Here is a 19483-nt window from a genome sequence, read left to right on the forward strand (position 1 = left end):
CACACCATTCCTTCACTTAAACAAAGGCAGCCAAAGCTCAGCAGCTGCCCTGGCCAGTCCAGCCCACCTGGTGGCCTCGTGGCCAGGGTGACTGTGAGCACTAAGGCGCTCGTGCGCCACTCCAAGAGCGAGGAGCAGATCTGTGCACACTAGTGCTGTGCTTCATGCAGCGTCTGAGTCTTCCCAGGGCTTGTGGTGGAGGAAGGAGCAGCTCAGTGGATGCTTGGCTGCAAATGGCAGTGGTTCCTCAGACCTGTTGTATATTGCCCGGGACGCTCGATGATGAGAAAGTTGGTATTGTCCCCACTGTATGGCTCAGCAAAATCACTGACAATCAATTTACCTTAAACTCAGCTGCCACTGCAGCTGTCACTGCAGCGAAACCATGTACTCAGACCTCCGGTGCCTTACCCCTAAGGCCATCTTCCCCATGCTGATGCCTTAAGCTGGTCGCGTCTTGAGATGCAGTCGGCCAGGACCATTCCCGCACCAGACTTTTGCAGCTATTTGACCATTTTGCCTTTTCCCCAACCAGCCTCTCGACCTTCTTTTTGCTTCAGGATGAAAATGACAACCCCCCCGCTTTCAGCAAGCCCTCCTACATTATAACTGTCATGGAGGACATCATGGCAGGTATGGACCATGGCCCTGCTCCTTCTCCAGGCTAGCAGAAGGGCCCTGGGGGTCTTACAGCCAGAATGGCGTGGGTGATAGTTTTTGGGGAGGCAAAAGCCAGAGACCTGGCAGAGTTTCATAGCTGTGGGATCTGGGGGTTTGGCCCCACTGTGCATGCAGGCAAGGGGGCCCCTTGGCCAGGTGACCTTCAGGAGCGGTGTGGGGGAATGGGGCAGCTGGGGACAGCCGCTCCGGGCTGCGAATGCCCATCCCAGTCCTCGTTTCTGCTTCCCCCCAAGGAGCCACGGTGCTGTTTCTCAATGCCACGGACATGGACCGGTCCAGGGAGTATGGGCAGGAGTCAATCATCTACTCCTTGGAGGGCTCCTCACATTTTCGGATCAACGCCCGCTCAGGTGAGCCTCTGTACATGCTCTCCCCCTTTCCCGTTCAGTTCCCTTTCCTGCATTTCCCACTGTTTTCTTCCCCATAATTTTTCCTCTTTCACCCTCTCTCCTTCCCCCATCCTTCCCTCCTCTCCCTCAAGCAGCCTGCTTAGGAGAAACACGATTTAAGGGATTCACCAGATTTCAGCCACCAGCACTTGCTCGGTCACCACGAGAGCTTTGGCTGGGGCACTGGTGGGAGTGACACCTGAGAAAAGGCTTTGGCTGCAAGGGCTTACGTTAGCTAAGGAGCTGCTGCCTGCCTTCCCTTGCTGGCATCATTTTTGGTTAATTCTGGGCAGGAATGAGCATGAGGGATCGCAGGCCGTTGTTAAACAGGCTCCCATGGGAGAACATAGCATGAAGTTTGCAGGAGCTTGCTGACAAGCTGACCCTTCCGAGATCCATCTATTTGAAACTGAATCAGAAGAAGGGGCCCATTTGTGAAGGATCCTCTCTGGTTTTGAGTGTCCCTTTTTTCACTGGTGCCCCTATTCGCCATACATCATCTCTAATCCCTCTCGTGTCCTGTGGCTGCAGGAGAAATCACGACGACATCTTTGCTGGACCGGGAGGCCAAATCTGAATACATCCTCATTGTCCGGGCGGTGGATGGAGGTGTGGGCCACCATCAGAAGACGGGCATTGCTATGGTGAGTGTGTGAAGAGCGATTCCCATCTCCTCAAGCCACTGGTGCCTGCCTGGGGCTGCCGTTGGGGAGGGCTGCCCGGGCACTGATACTTCAGTTCCCCATGTCAGCGGTGTTTGATTTTAGCTGTGTGAAGAGTACATGGTACTCTTCACATGGTACTCAAGGTAAAGAGGACATGGTGATGCCTGCCCTCCGGCCTGCTCCCACCACTGCTCGCAGCCCTTGCAGAATGACTGGGCTGTGTAGACCTTGAAATTGGGCTCGCTTTCCTGGTAAGCCATTCACCCAGGAGACACTTGACCTTCCAGCACTTTGCATGTCCATCTTTCAATGCGAAGGTGGTAACAGGTACCTATTTCACATGCAGCACGCCTCCTTTTGTTCATGCCTCTTGAGAAAATGCTTAGTCGGAGAGCCTGCATTCACACTTAGTTGTTCCTGATGACTGCTATTCACATACTGCCTGGTTCAAGGGTTTCCAAATTGTTTGTGGTGCCGGGGCTCCTCAGAAGGTTCTGGTGGAGGTGCAGGCCATTGTACTACAGATTGAAGCCTATTGCTTTGCCTTGCAAAGGGTTTGTAAAAGACTTTGGAAACATCAGGAGGTCAAAAGCCAAGGATCCATCTCTCACTGCTCATGGCACCATGTTGGTTTGACTATTTTGTAACATTTGGGTGCTCTTGCTCCTGGGACACTTGGTTGGGTTGCAGGAGAGAGGTCTCATGCAACAGAGCACAATGCAGAGAAATAGTGTGGTTGTGCTGAAGAGATCCCGCAAATAATTGTCGCCAGTGCTGAGGACCATCAGTACGTGTCTGCTCCAGATAGCGGAGTAGAAGCTCTCTATGGTGCCTCCCAGAACCACATGAAGGCCTTGGTGCTGGGTTCCACTTGATGAGATGGTGTTCCTCTAATAGCTTTAATGAAAGGCAAAACATGGTTTTTGCAACACAGATTGCAATTAGGGGAAAAAAATGTGTTATGGTTCCTAAAAAGTTAAAGAATATTAAAACTTGGTGAGAAGTGGGTGGCCAATTATGTTTGTCTACTGTCGTTAGCAAGGATATACACCTGGGACTCAAAGCCATTCGCTATAACAATTTCTGATCTGGGAATAAAGGTCTATTCAGGGGCTTTGCAAGGTCTCCGGGTGATGGACAAGCACCTGGGGCGCTCAGAGTAGAGGTGGGTCACCAACCTTCCCTAGGAACTACCCCAATGCCTTGGCTGGTGCCTGGGGCACATCCCCAGGGACTGTGGTGTCCAGATTTGCCTCTTCTACCACGGGGTGGCACCAGCAGCTCAGCTTGCTGCGGCAGCGGGACCCGATTACTTGGGAGCTCGGAAGACCCAAGGAGAAGCTCCAACCGAGACACCTTGCGTGGCAGTGGCAGGCACCCGGGGGCTCCCTCCTGCCCCTCTGCCCCACTTCCCTTGAACTGCAGCTCTTCCCTCAGGCACCTTTGTAGAATCATAGGCTGGATCGAAACGGGTGATCTGGGGAGGTGAGAGACTCACAGACAACAGGATGCATCCCACAGGCTCGCTACTGTCACTTAGATGCCATTTTTCACACTGAAAATGAAGCTAGGTAACACTTCAGGGCACCATCCTCTCCCGTGCTCTGTCTTTGCACCTCCCACCCCCTGTTACCATATCCTTTCACGATTTCTCATTTCTTTCTTTTTTTTTTTTTTTTGCTTTTTACTAGTCACTCAGTTTTTTCTTCCTTTCCTGCCGTGCTCCTGCTGTGCCCTCTCCCCCACCACTGTGACCAATTTGCATCCCCCCCCACCCACCCAGTGAAGTCACTGCTTCAAAACACACCTCCTGCCCCTGCAGTTGTTTTAACTGCAAGGTAATAAGCACTCGTGAGCCAAACCAAGATCAGATATGGAGAGGAGCCTTGGCTGTGAAGGTGCAGGAGGTTGCTTCTGTGCGGGTTTTCCCTCCAGAGGATGGACACGCGTTGGGTACCTGGTGCTGCTGTGCATCCACGGACACACGCCGTGCTGCTCCAGGAACCAATACTGCCTGATGCAGTGTTGCTTGTTCGCTCTCTCGCAGGTGAACATCACGCTGCTGGACATCAACGACAACTACCCCATATGGAAGGATGAGCCATACTTCATCAACCTGGTGGAAATGACCCCCCCCAACTCAGATGTCACCACGGTATGTGCGAGGGAAGGCATCTGTTGCACTAAAAGCCTCTTCCTTTCACCAGGCAAGGTTGTAACCTTGGCTGGAGCAGGGAGTCACCTCCAAACCCGTGTCACCTCCTGACTGGTGTTACCTCCAGCCAAGCACCATCCTGCAGAAGTCCATTTAAAAGGTTATTTCTGAGCCTCCTTGCTGCTGCCCATCCCATGTGTTTCTCCTCACTGCTGGGATATTTGTTTTCTCCCCACATTGTGTGGGTTTGGCCAAATTCTCCTTTTCTGCCTGTGACCTCCTTCAAGGACCTTTCTGAGAGACATTGATTTACAGCCTTTCAAGTCCCTCTGGTGAAATAAAAGAGAAGGAGAGAGGGAGGCTTACACTCCATCACGCCAGGAGAAAAATGACGGTACAAAACGGAAAATAAATGAGGGGAAAGTGAAGAGAATCCACAAAATCGTATAAGGGGAAAGGCTACGAAAGAAAAAGAGTTGAGGGGGAAGAAAGGTCTGGCATGGCGGTGTTCTCTCTTACATGTGGCATCAGCCCCGCTGCTCGGCTCCTGCTTGAAGTCGTCTTGCTTTTCACATCCCAATTAGTTGCCGGGCAAATAATTATCATGTCACTGATACAATGTAAATTCAGCTGCAGGACAAGCAGCGGGAGCCGGGGAAGTTACAGCTGTAATGAGGTTGGGGGTTTCTTAATGTAAATGTCCCCTGTAATTAAAAATGTCACAGGGAGAACAATAAAGCACAAAATGTCGGGCATGGAGGAGAATCCACCAGTGAATTATTTCCAGTGTTTCCGATGTGACAGCACAAGTTCCACAGCGCACCTCTTTGTCCCATTTATTTTATTTTTCTGAAGGCTGCTCGTTTTCTAGGCGGTTTTATTTAAAAAGAGAAAAGCCCATTTGACTGCTGCGTGCTCGTGTCTCTCTTGCCATGCCATTACCCCCCAAGGCTTGCAGGCCAATATTGGTGAGATTTAACACTGCAGTGGAGGTCTCAAGGGTACAAAATCCCTGCAAGTATCACGAAAATATATAGCTGCGTGGGGGAAGGAGAACTTCTCGCTGCTGCTGGTATGGGGAAGCCTATCATGGGAGCTCAGCCTTGTTACTAGACACTGGCGAATCTACAAGGGGATGCACCACGGGAGTTAATTCCTGTTGCTCTGCTTTAATTTTTGCTGTTTCTCCATGGCAGGTGGTGGCCATCGACCCAGACCTGGGGGAGAACGGCACGGTGGTGTACAGCATCCGACCGCCCAACAAGTTCTACAGCCTCAACAGCACCACGGGCAAGATCCGCACCACCGGCGTCCTGCTGGACCGGGAGAATCCCAACACCCAGGAGGCCCAGCTCATGCGGAGGATTGTGGTGTCAGTCACTGACTGTAAGCCCTGCTTCGGTCCCACTCCTCTTTGCCACAGTGGTTTGTCTTGCTCCACTGTAGCTAGAAACCACTGGGGCTCAGGCTGTGCGAGCATTGCCCTCCTCTGCCTCCGCTCTCCCTCCCTGATGGTTTGCGCCTGTCGAGCTGAACTTTTCTCAGCCTGATTTTTCCTTTACGACGAAGTTTCGGTTTTTCTTTTTTTCCTGTTTTGAGCATAAGTTCCAAAGATGCTTTTGAGGTCATAAAAAAATGAGAGGAGATTAAAACGTGCTGCTAAACCAAACCAGAAACCCTCAAAACTTGAGCATAGTGGTTTCTGCAGCAGCCCTGACAATAAGCCTGGGAGGCAGAAACTCCCCCTTGTCACAGAAGACACCGTGCTTTGCATTTTGCAGTTAAAAAACAAACTTAAAGGTGCCTGCTGTATGAAACGCCTGTTTTGCAGGAGACCCGTGCTCGGGCTGCACGTAGATGGCAGGGACTCTAGCACAAAGACATGGATACTTAGTGCGGGCAAGGAGATGCAGGCAGTGCCGGGTGCTCGTAGCGTGCTGCTGAGAAGATGCAGCATGTCAAGGCACATGGGGGAACCTGTTTCCGGGCTGCTCTGCAAGGTCTACTGGGTGGGTTGGGGTTTCTCTGTGGAGCTGAGCCTGCATGACTTGCAGGACTGGTGAGATACCACGCATGGAGCCAGGCTCCATCAGTATCTAGGAAAGTCTGTTGAGCGGGTAGGGGGAAAAGAGCTGGTCAAGTGTAAAATGTCTTCTGGTGTGGAAATAGTATCTTAAGGGAACTTTTTTAGGAAAAAGAATAGAGAGGGAGAGACATGAAGATCATTTTCCATTACCCATCTGGTTTCCAAGAGCCAGCAGGCACGTATAATTGATGATCTTAGAGGTCTTTTCCAACCTTAGTGATTTTATGATTCAATTTATGCACCACCTCTGCACCACGCTAAGGCCGTTTTCCCATCCAGCTTGCTGGAAGGACAGGGATAAGGATAGATTGGTGTTGCTATTGGTTTTTAGCTGCATTCATGGGTAGCTGTTGGTCTGTCTTGCATGCCTGCTGCCAGGGAGAGTTTTCCCCTGCCAGGGGACTATGCCATCAGTCCAATGGGCTGCAGCACAAGCAGTAACATGGACAGGTTAATGCCTCGACGGGGCAGCCCCATCCTGCACGACTGTCTGCAGAGGGAGCGAGGACTTCTTCTGGGGGAAAGGGCTGGAAATGGCTGGGGCCGTTATACCCTGAAACCCCGTTCCTGGCCTCCACAGGTGGGAGGCCGCCCCTGCGAGCTACCAGCAGTGCCACAGTTTTTGTCAACCTGCTGGACCTGAATGACAACGACCCCACTTTCCAAAACCTGCCCTTCGCCGCCGAGATCGCTGAGGGCCTTCCTATGGGCTCCTCTGTCTTCCAGGTGAGCCTGCCCCACTGCCAGCATCCCTGCTCTGGGAGCTGCTGCTGCTGCTGTCGCTACCATCACCTCTGCAAAGCAGGCTAGCAGTTCATCTCCATCCTCTCCATCCTCTAGCAACGTAACTGCGGGGATGCAGAAGGGGTTATGACGTCCCACCCCATGTGCTCACTCCCAGCAGAGGGGATGCCTCAAGGCCCCTTTGTTTCAACTCATCATCCCTGGGGGCAAATAAATGCTCAGGGTTTACATACTGTGACTTTCATCAGTCAGGAGACAGTTGGGCTCACGCCTTCCCTCTGCTCTCCCCGCCAGGTAGTGGCCATCGACCTGGACGAGGGTCTGAACGGGCAGGTGACATACCGCATGCAGGTGGGGATGCCCCGCATGGATTTCCTCATCAACAGCACCAGCGGGCTCGTCACCTCCACCACCATGCTGGACAGGGAGAGAATCGCTGAGTACTACCTGCGAGTGGTGGCCAGTGACGCCGGCGTGCCCTCCAAGAGCTCCACCAGCACCCTGACCGTCAAAGGTGGGTGCACCAGCACCCCTCCAAGCCCTGTCCAACCGCAGAGCCCCCTCCAGTCGGGTGACAAGGACACCTCGCCGGAGGAGATGTGGTTTATATAGGAGACACACTGAGGAGTCAGACGGATATATGATCTGACCCATTGTGTCTGTTCTTGCTTACAGCAGCACATAGGGAGGGCAGCCCGTCGCGCTGCTGTCCCCACAGGCTTCGTGTCTTGCCCAGCGTGGTGTCAGCATAGTGCAGGGATGGGGAAAATATGGTGTTTCTGGCAGCTCCCCCAACTCCTGCATCATTTTTCCTCCAGTCCACCATCCCCAGTGTTTCTTTTTCTTTTGGCCTGCCTTTTGCTTCAGCATGTGATTCGCATCAGCTGCATATCTGGACAGCCTATGTAATCCCAGCTTCAGAGCTGGACCCTTGTTATGTGGCCTGCCTTTAATGTAATGCATTCCTGTTTACTGGCTTCACACGAGCCTGGCGCTGAGAATAAGCATCATCTGGAAATAAACTGACCCTGGATTCTCCTCAGGCCTGGGTTTGGAAAAGAAGTTTCTGATTCTTTAACTCCAGAGCCCTCTGCGATACACCAGGAAATACTGAATTTATATTTAAGCCCCAGATTTTCCTCTGAATGGGGATGGAAATTAGTTTGGTGCAAACAGTAACTTTAATTACTGTTATGTACGGTTTCGTTGGATGTGAGGGGGATGTATCGGAGGCAACCAAAGACAGAATGCAGCCATGGGGACCAGTCCTTAGGGCCAGTCTGCCCGCACCCCTGCCACACAAATGGCAGGGAGCAGCAGGCAGAGCATTCCCTGGGATGCTCAGAGCAGCAGGCAGGTGGTTCTGGGAGCCCGGGAGATGTCAGCCTGGCATCCGCAGGAGGGGCAGCCCCTGCCGGGGACACTCAGCTCTGCTCCCCCTTTCAGTTCTGGATGTGAACGACGAAAGCCCCACCTTCTTCCCAGCTGTCTACAATGTGTCGCTGCCCGAAAACGTGGCCCGGGATTTCAAAGTGGTCAGGCTCAACTGCACGGATGCTGACGTTGGGCTGAACGCTGAGCTCAGCTACTTCGTCACAGGTATGAACCCCTTACAAAACACTGCGAAGGGGACCTTTGGTTGTGGAAAGGAGCAGGCTGCCCCAGACCATGGCCAGGGTGTCCTGCACATCAGCGCTGCCTTTTCCAGCCCCTCCAAACGTTGGGCGGCATCGCCCTCTGCCGAACAGCCCCGCTCGGCTCCCCGCCTTGCTGACCGCTCCGCCGCTAGTCCCTGTCCTGCTCGGGGTGAACGTTCCCCTCTGGTATCCCCTGCCCTCCCACACCACCGGGATGTGGCTAGGAAAGGCATGAGGATGGGCTTAACACCTCTGGGGCAGCATTCATGTAACATGCATTTAGGGCTGGAAGCCTCTCTGGAGTTTTAGGGCATCCTGTAGCCCCACGCGCAGGTGGTTTGGGTGGGCAGGGAGCAGGCGGGCAGCAATGCAGCCCAGGCGGTGCCCGACTCGCACCGCAGCTGCAGCACCTGCAGCAGGGGTTCAGGGAACCCCCTGGCCGCGCTTTGACTTGCAAACTGCACATGCGGCATTTAGCCCTCAGGAAGAGGGCAAAAATAGAAGCGTCACCAGAGAGTCGTTTTTTCTCACAATAGCAGCCCTGCGTATCATCTGGCCGTCCCTCCGGCCTTCCCCGTGAGAGAAAAGGTGCGCGTTGTCCCACAGGTACCGCAGGCCACGTGCAACGTTACACCAGTTTCCTTCCTAAGCATTCAGGAAATGATCTGACTTTTCTGTGATTCAGCTTTTCCTACGTACAACTGTAGCTTTTTTCCTGCACCGTGCAGCAGGCATGGTGTTTGGTGTGGCCGAGAGAAGGCACTCTGCCTGCTTTTGCTGCAGAGAAGCTTCGCCTAGGACAAGATATGAGCTTGCCCGACACTTGCCTTGTTCAAAAACCATGCAAAATGCAGCCCTTTAGGAGGGCAGGCTGAGTGCTTGTGTTTTCCACAGCCCGGCTGAGCCCATTGCCCAGGCTACAGCACCTCCCACAGCATGGGCTCTGTTCCCTGCATCCAGACAATGGGTAACCTGGTCCTTGTCCTTTGCTGCAGGTGGAAACCAGGATGGCAAATTCAGCGTCGGCTTCAGGGATGGGGTGGTCAGGACAGTCGTGAATCTGGACAGGGAGACTGTGGCATCGTACACACTGATCCTGGAGGCCATCGGTAAGGATTTCTCACTGTTCCCATGGGACAGGGGACAGCTGCCACGCAGCCACACAGGGTGGCTGTGCATGTGCCAAGCTGCCTTGGAAGTATGGCAGAGAAACAGCAACCTTAGAGGCACTCTATAAAGCAGAGCCTGTGTTTGACGTTAGCACTTCATAGCCCACGTGCAGTAACATGTCCCAGTTCCACCATGACTTTTGCAGACAGTAAACTCAGGCCTTGGGCTCGTCCAGCCCCGGGGCTTTCCCTTTCCCCTGGGGAAGGCAAGACCCCTATTCCTGAGAGGCTCCATGCTGTCGGGGGGAGACCTCAACCCAGAAATGCCAGTGCCGCAGCATCGTTCCCCTAATGCCATGCCAGCCTTTGGCTCAGTGGCTGCTGATTAAACCAGAGCCACCTGGCACTGGCAGAGGGCCTGCGTGCCAAACACATCTTGGCCATCATCCCCAGAGCTTTATAATGATGTGCCTGTTTACAGAAGACTTGGACATCCCTTTTAAAGGAGAAAAAAAGTGGCCTGGTCAGAAATCTCAGGGGCACAGCATTGCAGGTGCTAGGGGGTCTGCACTCTCTGGGCACACAGGACTGCATCCCAAGTGGTAAAGGGTCTGTTCTGCCCCTCGGAGGGTGTCAGAATGCTGGGGTTTTCCCAGTCACCAGATCCCACAGACTCAATCTGGGTGGGTTTAGCACTTACCTGCATCAGGCATGTTAGAAAAACCAAACTCAATCTATGCTCCCCATTGCCTCATCCTTTGTGGCAAAAGCAAGAGCCGAGCTGCCATGTCCTTATCTACTGAACATCAACCGGTCCTGGTGCTCTTTGGCTGTGAGCTGAGCTGGGTCTACAGAAAATTCACTGGGGCTTTTGCTTTTCATCGGGGCCAGCTGCAGCTGACCAGACCTGCATCGCCTCCCTGCAGCAGCCGAGGTGCAGACTGGCTCCAGAGGTGCTGCTCTGCAGCCCCCTGCCCATCTTCATCCCCCAAACCCCTGACCTCCAGCAGACCCTTCCAGCATCCATCACCCTCTTAGTCTACGGAGTTGAAAACCCTCTTTAATGACCAGTTGCATTTCCAGCCTTGCTGGGCCGTGGCTTCATGGCAGAGCTTGGGGCGAGGTTTGGCTTTTCCTCTCTTTTTCAGGATAGGCAGAAAAAAACCCCGTGGTTCAGTGTGGGACTTTGAACTTGCAGGAAAGAAGGAGGATTTTGGAAGTTTTGGACCTGTTGTTTCCAGCAGCCAAGGGCTGAGCACAGCCTGTGCAAGGAGGAGATGGAGGTGACTGAACTTTCCCCCCCCTTTCTCTCCCATACAGACAACGGCCCCACCGGGAACCGGCGCACCGGGACTGCCACCGTGTATGTGACCGTCCTGGACGTCAATGACAACCGACCCATCTTCCTTCAGAGCAGCTACGAAGTTAGCGTCCCCGAAGACATCCCGGCCGCCAGCAGCATAGTGCAGGCACGTGGCTCTCTCCCACCAGGGCCCCTGGGTGGGCGAAGGGGTTCCCCTCTCCCTGGGCTCTGGCACCATGACTGTGAGCTGCTGGAAGCCCAGGGAGGACATTTTCTCTCCCTATTGGTGGTCTGTTCGTCCAGTTCAGGGCAAGATGTGTTCTTGCTTCTATGCTCCCCTGCTCCTTTGCTAACCCAGGCTGTGAGTACAAGGGAGACGACAGGGAAGTGCAAGGGAAAAATAAGAAATTCACCCCATTTCTGCAGGGGGTGAGAGGAGCAAGCCCCAGCCCCATGCTTGCAAGCCCCCTTTGCCCGGCTGTGTCCCCACTTTCTCCCTCCTCCTAGCAGAGAAGGGACTGAGAACAGAGATTGCAAGGGGGAGGGAGAAGAATGCATGCAAAGAGATGCTCTGAGAGGGGGGGAAAAATGGAGGGAGAAAAGCATTTGGACTTTGCTTTCATTTTTGTTCCTCTATGAGGGAGCAGCGGGCAGAACTGAATGGCTCAGTGAGCACCGAATGAATGCGGGCATTCACTTGGCCTCTGAGGGCTTCCAGCATCCCTTCAAACCCAGGGCGCTTCTGGAGCAGGCACCAAAGGCTCTTTGCAGAGGGTCCTGGGAAGGCTTCTCCTGCCTTGAATACCTCTCCCGGCGCAGGGAAAGGGGCAGCTTTGTCCCTGGCTCTCGCAGGCAGGGTGAGTCACGGGAGAGAGAAGAAAGGAGCCTTTTGCCTCCTGCAACAAAGGTTTGCTGGGAGTTGTGCTTGGGCCGGCCGGTCCTCAGACGCGAGCCCTGCAGCTCCCTGTCACCTGTTGTGCTATGGCAAGGCATACGTGATGCCTGTAGCACCACGACTGTCTCTGGGGGCAGGAATCTGCCTGTAATCCCTGTACCTGGGGGTGGAGATGTGCAGGGGAGCTGTGCAGGCGGAGAGGAGCCCTGCCGTGGGACTCCCAAAACTGAGCTCTTTTTACAAATTGAAAGACTGTGATTAGATTCTGACATCAAAGTCCCTTTTCTTAGACCACACTTCCCAAAAGCGAGGGGTGCCCTTGGCAGGCTGTGGCAAAGGAGAGGTATTATCTAGAGGAAGTTTGTTTTCCACAGAACAAAATCAGAGGGAACTAGAAATGAGCAATCACCTGGGTTTAATTTAATTTACACCTTTAAAAGTGAAGCATGTTTACTGAATTCAAATAGATCCCCACATCCCCATGGCAACAAGAGAGTTTTTGAAGGTTTCCCCATCCCCTTCTTGCAGACGCTGCCCTCATCAGCCCCCATCCAGCCCTCTGCATCCTCCGCTCCAGCCCTGATCAACAGATTGACCTGGCTTTAAACAGCCAGGGGCTCCGAGCTGTTTTGCTGTTCATTTTAACCCAGCTTATTTAGCACATTTAGAGCTATGTGAGCAGCTATACAGCTGCAGGGCCAAAAGCCAGGCAGCCCAGGGCAGGAGGAGAGGGGGAATGTCCCAGGCAGACCAGAGAGGCCTTGGCATAGAGCTGCACCCCACGAGGGTCAGAAACCGTGTGAAACCCAGAGAGATAAGGTTCAGTGCTCGTCATCCAGTCTCGCTGGGCATAGAGACTTTACCCAAAGGGGTGAACTCGATGTCTGAACATAGTGCGAGCTGCAGACCTGAAAGAATTAAACCACTTTTTCTTTTTCCTACCGATTCCTTTAAGCACTTCAGATTGCCTGCTGGCTGTTGTACCCTTTCCCAGCAGAAACGAGTGGCTCAGCATTGCGTGGTGGCTTTCCAAGCTGGCAGCACCTGCGAGCCTCAAAAGGCCTCTTTAATGCATTTATAGGCGGTTTTACCTGCTCCCGCTGCTTGTTTATTGAAGCCGGTTTCCAGCAGACAGCTGTAGCATGCATCCTTCCAAGCATCAACCGCAGCGACCCACAGCTCGTTGCACGGGGAGGGAGGCGACAGGGACCGGACAGCATGCGGGGGGCACGATCCTTCCTCCACCTGCTCAGGAGAACATCTTGGGGGACAATCTCTGCTAAGGATTGCTTTTTGTGGAGCACATTTGCCCTGGGATGCCTCTCTTCAAGGCAGTGTTTGTTGGGCAGCCAAGCTGCTCTGCTCTCACCCAGGCTGTTTGTTCAGGTGCCTCACAACTTGCGCGATGTTTTCCAAAAGAAATTAAGCAGCAATCTTTTTTTCAACTGCTTGGTGATAGCTGCGTGTGGGTGTAGTTTGGATGCCTCCGCTTTTCCTGCCAGGAAACAGTAACCTGGAAAGCATTCAGGAACCTGAAGTAGCAAACTCTCTTGTCACCTTGCAGAGCTGCTGCCTGGAAATAAGCTGCTTAAAGGGGCTCTGCCATGATGCCCAGTTTACCAGGGGCTGTTTGAAGAGGGAGCTGAGCCTGAACCAAAAGCTTGGGAAAGAATAGCGGTGCAGGGTGAGCTAGTTGCTGCAGAGCAGGATCACATTTTGGTGGACTCCATGACGTCCCAGACCTTGCTGGCAGGGGAGCTCCTGGGACAGGCGAGCTGGCTCTGCGGCACCAGCCGACTCCTCCTGAAGGTGCTGATGGAGCATCGCAGGGAGCCCAGCCGCTTCCAGAGCCTCAGCTGGGGCTCACTGGCATCTGCTGGGTGATGGGGCATGCACTCATGGGGCCCGGAGCGGGACTGGTCCAGCGCCGCTGGCTTGCAGAGGGTGACAAAGATGAGGAAGGTCGCCAGGAGGAGGAAGATGCAGACGAGCACGATGATGACAGGCAGCGGGTCTGCCTTCTCAGTGGATGCAGTAATGGGTGGGACCAGCTTGGTGGTTGAAACCAGAAGCCCAAGAAGAGGTGGGGTAGGAAAGGTCCCATTGCCAGCATCCTCTGTGCTCATCTTCCCTGCTGTGCACAAAATGACACAGAGAAGCGACATGGGTGATTACCACCTAGAAGCTGGACAGACAGCCGCCCTGTCCAACCTGATGGATTTTTGGCTTGCTTTGATGTCCAAGGTCCTCCTGGCCATGTTTTCTATGATGCAGGGTGACAGGAATCTGTCTGCTTTGCCAGCAGGCAAAGCACAGAGGTAGGATTTCTATCTGCAAAGTACTGCCCTGAACTGAAGCGCAAAGCCAGCTGGCAAAGAAATCTAGCACAGGTAGTACCACGTACACACAGTACCGCAGCCCCAGTGATGATACCTGTAGGGAACACACACGCACATGTTGCACGAAGCTTTTCTGGGAGCGTAGACTAGAAAAGGTCCAAAATCCTCCCCGCTAGCTGCTGGGGTTTGGTTCTTTATTCCCTAGGAATGTGGTTTTGCTGCATTGGCTGTCATTTGGGGTATTTTGATTATTCTCTCTCCCCCAAAGAAAATGGATAATTGGTTGAACCTCCTCTGCCCAGATAACTCCCCATCAGTATTGCACTAGCATTGTCTTCGTTTGTTTTTTTTTTTTTTTAGGGCGAAGTCTAACACCCTCACCCTGCTTGTGCTGAAAATCCACTTGGGTTAGGTGTTTTTCTGACCTGGTTTCAGGTTCAGACATGTCATGGGTTTCACAGCCAGATCTGCAAACAGTGATGCAAACCAGCTTCCCAAAGCCTCATCAGTCAGAGCTCTTACCAAACACCTGATGGGGACTGTCCTCTCCTTTCCCCACTGGGTCAGATCCCCCCCAACAACTCGCATCCCCAGAGCAATTTGCACCCATCATTTTGCTCCCATGCACACTTCTGCGCCCGTTCCCGGCCCCAGCAGCTCCAGAGCTCAGAGATGAGGGCTGGGGAAATATTGCTGTGCTGACCCTCTGCGATGTTCCCTTGAAAGCTCTGCCTGGGTGGCTGCACCAGTTCTTGCAGCTGGAGGGTCTGCGAGGGACGCTGCGGGCACAGCTTTTTGCCAGGTGGATACCGTGGCTCCTGCTGTTCTCAGCTGCTTGCAAGTGGGTGGCAGCCTCCATTTGAAGGGTCTCTGCCCAAACTGCTGTGCCATGCCCTGGCCAACGTGCCATGCCCTGTTTGCCTGTCCTGGTTGCCTGTACGCTGGAGGTAAAGCTTCCTACAGAGGCGATGGGAGTTAGAAGAATGATGGAGAGCCATTAGACTGGTCTGCGGCCAGGCAATCTCCTGGAAAGTACAGATTTGTATTAAGCCAATTTAAAATTAAGAGTTTGTTGTGGTTTAGCTGTTTAAGGGGGAAAAGGCAGGGATACAGGGACTGCCGGGGTCTCTGGGTCTGCTCTCACAGCCACCATCCCAAAGTCACGTGGTTTGTGTAGGCAGCAGCCAGACATTCACTGGTAAAACAGTCAAAAAAGGGGAGAGGAGACATCAGTGACATGTCTTTAATCATTAATTGGAAACTATGAGATGCCCTGGCGGAAATGAGCCCAGTGGAAAGCGAGGTGCTGCATCAGAAGAGACAAGCATCGCTCGCCATCTGAATTACGCAGGAGGAAACAACCTTAAGCAAACACTGTGAGAGCTGCAAGGCCGAGCGCTCACAGGGCAAGGAGTCCTTGAACTCGGGTTGTCTGTGCCCCAGCAGCACTCTCTGTGTGCAGGTGCATGCTTACATAGATGAACTCCCAGCTTTGGGTTGCAGGACCCTGACTGGTCCCAGAGGGGACGGACAGCTCCTGCAGGGTCTGTGCTCCTCCCCTTGCAGGCAATGAGCTGAGATACAGAGGGAACAAGGTCAGAGGTTTCCACTAGAGCTGGGTGCCGGCACTGGGAGGCACTTGGGAGATGTGATTTATTCCTGGAATACTTTGCACTGCCTGGGTTTGGGCATTCAAAGCTGTGATACCGGTGAGCTCAGGGCAAGGACTGTATCGGCCTGGTCAAGCTCAGAGGCTCGGGAGACGTGGCAGCTTCCATGGGTCAAAGCCAAGTCTGCACTCAGAAAATGGGAAAGGCAAAAGTAAATGGATCGATATCTGAGAAAACCTTAACTTGGGTAGATCCCCACGCATACTGCAAGCAGGGTCATGGGCCAGCGCTTTCATCCCCTGCTCCAAAGGGATGTTTTCACCTCTCTTCACCCCAAAAGCACTTCTTCATCGTGCAGCCTCTCCTTACCTGGCTCTGCCCCTTCCCTTCCAGCTTTGGGAGCAGAGCAGCCTCTGGCAGCCGCAGCCATCCCAAGGACCCCCTGCTCTGTAGGCAGGCTGCTCCTGTGCACTGCCCAGGGCCAGAGCATGAAAGCCAGCAGGCAGGGCTGCTGCTTACCGAGCACACCAAAGGCAGCCTGAATCAAGGTTACCACGGCTACCTTAATTCTGGCATTTACTAACCACACGTGGTTTGGCTTGGTGACCTTATATTGTTCATTAAGAGCGAGCTGGGAGGTGTGGGTAATTTCTTCGAGTTATTTTTTTGCTCTGTTGGTGGTGGCTGTAGGCTTTTTCTTTTAAGGCCAGCTAACTGTGTCCTGTACAAACCCGTCAGGAGGGATCACACTGATGTTTTCCCAGGCTTTTCCAGCCATGGTCTCTTCTCCTTTTGCTTCCCATCCATCCTCAGGCACAGCTCAGCTGGCAGAGCTGCAGATTCAGGGAAGGTCCAGGGTGCCCCTCATCTGATCTCTAAGCCCTTCCAGAAATGGAGCCACTAAAATTCTAGGAAATCTTCGCAGAGTATACGTAAGCAGTGGCTTTTTTTAGGGCCAATAAGTTTTCAGCATATTAACGTGGTCAAAGGGGATTCCACCCCACTTCCTGCCTGAGACAGAGCTACAGCTGTTTCAGCAGAATTTCAGCGAAAAGCAACAAAAATTATCAGTGGAAAGGTCAGGGGCATGGTAAGAGCAGCACGCCCTGGCCACGGCACGCACGGGGACGAGGACTTCCCTCCCGCAGAGTGGGATCTCCGTGCCTTTCCTAAAGCATGGCAACGGACCAGTTTGTACCACCAGCCATGTACCAGAGATGCTGCCTGCATCTCTGTTAGTAGCATTGCCCCTTCCCAGCATCGCTGTCCCACCGTGCCATGCATTGTGCAGTCCTGCTGGGTTAATAATAGGCTTGCTGAGGAGCGCCCAGCCTGGCAAACACTACCACAAGAGTCATCCCCAGCTGATCAGCTCTAACGTGAGACATCCTCATGAGCGCTTGGGACCCAGCACTGGATGTGAGGCAGCTGAGGATGAGAGGGAATAAAACAAATTGCAAAAAGCAAAATGTTCCTGAGGAAGGTGGAAAGAAAGAAGAAATTATTCCTGTGCGTGAGCAGAAGAGAGCTTTATTCTGCCCAGCACCGGGCGCTGCCTGTCTGGCCTGTCACAGCTGCCCAGTTTGGCAGTTTTTCCATATGCTCTCCCTCCCTTTTCTCAAACTCCTGCAAAGAAAAGGCTGTTTTCAGGCACTTCTATGCCTGTAATACAGCTCAGAAGAAAAGCAGCACTCTCTCCCCTCCCCTTCTTGCTTAGCGACGTTTTCCTGCAGCTCCCCAGCTTTTCCCAATGCGCTAAGTCTTTCCACTCACTTGCAGGAGGAGGTAATGCTGGAGGGTACCAAACACCCAGCTAGCAAACCTAAACGGTTGGGTACCAAAAGCGACAGCATGCTACACCCCATCACCCTCACTGCGCTGCATCTGCAAGGCTTTCCCCCTCTCCCATCACCCGGACAGACAAAGCAACGCGACAGGGAAAGAAGGACGGATGCCTGACTTCAAATCCACCCCAAACTTTGCATCTCCTCTCCCCACCCCGTTTGCAGCCCTTTCTCCAGGCAGCTGCAGGGCCAAGGGCAGCAGCTGTGGCACGTCCCTAGCCTGCCTCACTCACCCCTCAGGATTAGCCTGAGTGCCTGGCGGTGGTGTTGCCGCAGGGGTTTGGGCTCCCTACCTCTCACCGGCTGGCCGAGCTCTGGCTTTGCCTCCCACACGCCTGCCTTGCCGCCTCTCCCACCGCGCTCTGCTGGCTGCCAGCCCCCTCCTCCCTTTTGGAGGGCAAGGGAGGGTGGGAGAGAGATGGCAGCCAGGCTGGGGACAGCCCTAGCATGCAAAGCCAAGGGGGCCCCCGAGCCCCCTCCCAGGCTTTGCCAGCACAGCCGTGCCCCAGGGCTGTGCCCCACTGGGGCGAGGCGTCGAGCCCCCAGGACATGTTTCCCCAGGCTTTGCCCCTGCAGGAAGGCTGAATGGTACGGTCGTGGGCTGAGCTCCCCGTGCCAGAGAGGGGGCGCGGGCTGCCCTCCACGTGCCTGCTCCCCCTTTTCCCAGCAACTCTGTGCCAAGCCGTCTGCTTTTTTCCATCCTTTTATTCCCCCACCTTCCTCCTCCTTTTCTGACCCCTTTCCAGTAGCTGGGGGTGTTCGAAAGGTGGCCTGCAAGAGGCTGGCCCTGCCTGCAGCCCACTCTCGCTAGACCAGGGATAAAGCAGGCTGGAGGGACAGGCACTCGGCTGCACAAAGTGCTTTGCACCTGCAGCAGAAAGAGCTTTTCTCCCACCAGTTGCGCTGAAGTTTAATTGATTTTCCAAGTTTGGGACAGTCTGTCAAAGTCACGCATCTCCTCTGGGACCTCAGTGGGTCAAACCAGCAGGAGCCAAGCTTTTTCCCAGCAGCAGGCTGTGCCATGGCAGCAGCAGGAACGTGCGTGGGTTAATGCAAACTCATTTTTTTTATAAAAAACAAATACCTGGGCTGACCCATTTCACCTGGTTTATGTGCTGGAGCTGCCTGCAGCAAATGGTTAGGTGAGCTGGGAAAAGGATGGCTAAGGGGGTGTTTGCAAGGTACACTTTGCTGCTCCAATCCGGTGCTCATGATGTTGAAAAGCTTCCTATTTCCTCACCCTGAAATGCGTTTTCCTGGGCACAGCAGGGCAGGGAAGGGCACATAAAGCTGCAAAGATTTGTCTGCCATCCCTACGCTTCCTTCCCACTGCTGCCACCCTGCATGGTGTTTTGCCTGACAGGATAGCTTTTCCCAGGAGGGAGCCGGTGTGTGCGGCCGGCTGGTCTCACCGTCAGACCGGCTGCCTGGGCATCACTCGCCTGCTGGGTCCGGCCCTCCCATGGGAGAGGAGACAGCCCAGTTCTTGCCCAGAAATGGCCTCGGGGAGCCCGGAGGGTGGAAGAGCTGGTGTGGGAGGGAGAACTCTCTGCTGTGAAAGGAAGGTGCTGGGTCCATGGTGAAACACAGAGCAAGGCGCAGGGTTGTGTCCAGCCATAAGCAAGACATGAGCCAGTCTGGGACAGAGGAAAACAGCATGCATGGCTCATGGGTGGGAAATCCAGATAGCGGCAAGCACAGGTTCAGCATTTTCAAAGATCTCTGCTAACTTGGGCTGATTTGGTGGCGGGGAACCCAAGCAGTTTAAGGCACCACAAAATTGCATTTTGGAAGAGTTTCTCTGATTCCTGCAAGTGTTGCGTAGGGCTGTGGGTGAAAGCCAGCCCAGGGCTTTAAAGCTGAGCCCCTGTAAATGGCCTCACTGTTCCTGCTGCACGAGTCCTCTGCAGCAACCCCTCCTCCTTTGAGTGCACGTCTGGGTGCAAACCCCCATCTGCCTGGGAAAGGAAACCCCTGGGTAATATTTGTAGGCAAAAGATGTGGCAGACGATGCCTTGCCAGGGGA

At 53.8% G+C, this 19483-nt stretch overlaps 2 protein-coding genes across 2 annotated transcripts in view; one reads left to right on the forward strand and one right to left on the reverse strand.

Annotated features, from left to right (window-relative positions):
- Window positions 1–19483, forward strand: part of CDH23 (cadherin related 23) — a 204658-nt gene that overhangs the window by 141926 nt on the left and 43249 nt on the right. Inside the window, exons 17-26 of the mRNA XM_075109417.1 lie at window positions 561–633; window positions 915–1031; window positions 1602–1714; window positions 3783–3890; window positions 5087–5276; window positions 6557–6702; window positions 7015–7234; window positions 8167–8319; window positions 9353–9466; window positions 10787–10935. Coding sequence (XP_074965518.1) covers window positions 561–633; window positions 915–1031; window positions 1602–1714; window positions 3783–3890; window positions 5087–5276; window positions 6557–6702; window positions 7015–7234; window positions 8167–8319; window positions 9353–9466; window positions 10787–10935 — 1383 coding nt within the window. The remainder of the gene's footprint in view (window positions 1–560; window positions 634–914; window positions 1032–1601; window positions 1715–3782; window positions 3891–5086; window positions 5277–6556; window positions 6703–7014; window positions 7235–8166; window positions 8320–9352; window positions 9467–10786; window positions 10936–19483) is intronic.
- C14H10orf105 (chromosome 14 C10orf105 homolog) lies at window positions 12090–13850 on the reverse strand. The gene has a single exon (XM_075109419.1). It carries the CDS (start codon window positions 13827–13829, stop codon window positions 13374–13376), a length of 456 nt encoding a protein of 151 aa, XP_074965520.1. The 5' UTR covers window positions 13830–13850; the 3' UTR covers window positions 12090–13373.

Source organism: Phalacrocorax aristotelis, chromosome 14, assembly GCF_949628215.1.
Source record: "Phalacrocorax aristotelis chromosome 14, bGulAri2.1, whole genome shotgun sequence".
NCBI lineage: Eukaryota > Metazoa > Chordata > Aves > Suliformes > Phalacrocoracidae > Phalacrocorax > Phalacrocorax aristotelis.